This window comes from Colobus angolensis, unplaced genomic scaffold, assembly GCF_000951035.1.
Source record: "Colobus angolensis palliatus isolate OR3802 unplaced genomic scaffold, Cang.pa_1.0 Scaffold47, whole genome shotgun sequence".
In the NCBI taxonomy this organism is placed as follows: Eukaryota; Metazoa; Chordata; class Mammalia; order Primates; family Cercopithecidae; genus Colobus; species Colobus angolensis.
Window position 1 is genome coordinate 3,436,388 of NW_012118154.1, and position 1,292 is coordinate 3,437,679.

The window sequence follows — 1,292 nt, forward strand, 5'->3', positions numbered from 1 at the left end:
CAGCAGTTGCTCTCCTCGGCCGCCTGACCCAGGGGCTGCCCGGCCCCAGAGCGCAGTTCATAGCGGTTACAGGTCTCCCAGCCTAGGAACGCTGCCCGGGGTGACACGGGGAGACTTATAGAGCCTGGTGCGCCCAGGAGCCCACCATCCAGGCCACCATCATGAGGTCCAACCTCCCACTCCTTCTACTCACTTTCCACTCGCTCAGCCTTCTGGTGAATCAAAATCTGATCAATCTGGAAAGAGGGGCGGCGCGCACATCAGCTGGCCCATCGGGACGCCCAGGTCCCCTCCCAGTCATCCTCCCTCACTCCTTCCCACTCACCTGCACCAGGAATTCGAGGCCGGAAGGCACCCCAGGCAGTGGCAAGAAGGGGGCAGCAGACCCCGAGGCCACGGGACCGGGCGAGGGGAAGAGGGCGAAGCCGGGAGCTGGGGCAGGTACCTGGGCGGGCACTGGCGCCTGTCCGGGCGCAGGATGTAGCGCCGGCTCCGGGTACCCAGGGGTGACAGGGTAGGGAGGTGGGGGCGAAGGGGCGTAGCCTTTGGGGGGCAAGTAGCCTGTAAAGCGGTGGGGGCAGGATAGATGAGAAAGGGACCCAAGGCCTCATCCCCTTATTCTTCAGCGCATGGGTCGCAAGGCTTCAGGAGAAACGTGGTGGCAAGAGGCAGAGAAAGATGGGGCAGGGGAGCAGGGTGGAGGTTCCCCGGAAGGAAGGGAGGGGCCCCACCCAGCCAGTCCGAGCACATTCCGGGAGGATGTGTTCGCACCCGGCTCTTAAGTCCGTGGGGGGATAACGGAGACCCCCGGACTTGCGCGCACACTTACCTGCCATGGGAGAAGGGCTTGAGGTTTCGGGATGATGGTGTCTGGGTGGCTTAGTTCTGGAAGCGGAGGCAAACTCGGAGACAGCCAGACAGACACAGAGACAGACACAAAGACGGACAGGCAAACGCGGAGAGGCAGCTGCGCCCAGCGCCGGCCCAGGGTCTCTTGGGCGGCGCCTCTGACTCGGGGAGAAACCCAAGTGTCAGCGGGCGGGGCTGGGTACCTGGGACCCAGGATTCCCTCGGGGGCCCCAGAACCGCCCCCTCCCTTTGTTCTCCCATCCTGCGGAGGAGGTTGTGGGCAGACGGCAGGACAGATGGACCCGCGGTCAGACCGACAGCCCCACCTCGAGGGCGGTCTCCCTGACCCCTCTGTGCCCCTGCTCACCTGGAGCCCCCAGAACAGCCCGGGTGCCTAGCACTCGGCGGCTCACAGAAGCTGGCGGAGGCGGAGGCGGAGGCGG

General features: G+C 65.6%; 1 protein-coding gene across 1 annotated transcript in view; it reads right to left on the reverse strand.

Moving 5' to 3' along the window:
- PLSCR3 (phospholipid scramblase 3) overlaps positions 1–1,286 on the reverse strand; it is a 4,854-nt gene extending 3,568 nt beyond the window's left edge. Inside the window, exons 1-5 of the mRNA XM_011958633.1 lie at positions 1,217–1,286; positions 830–1,007; positions 326–561; positions 194–236; positions 3–91 (exon numbers count right to left, since the gene is read on the reverse strand). Coding sequence (XP_011814023.1) covers positions 3–91; positions 194–236; positions 326–561; positions 830–836 — 375 coding nt within the window. The 5' untranslated portion in view covers positions 837–1,007; positions 1,217–1,286. The remainder of the gene's footprint in view (positions 1–2; positions 92–193; positions 237–325; positions 562–829; positions 1,008–1,216) is intronic.
- Positions 1,287–1,292: the final 6 nt, after the last annotated feature.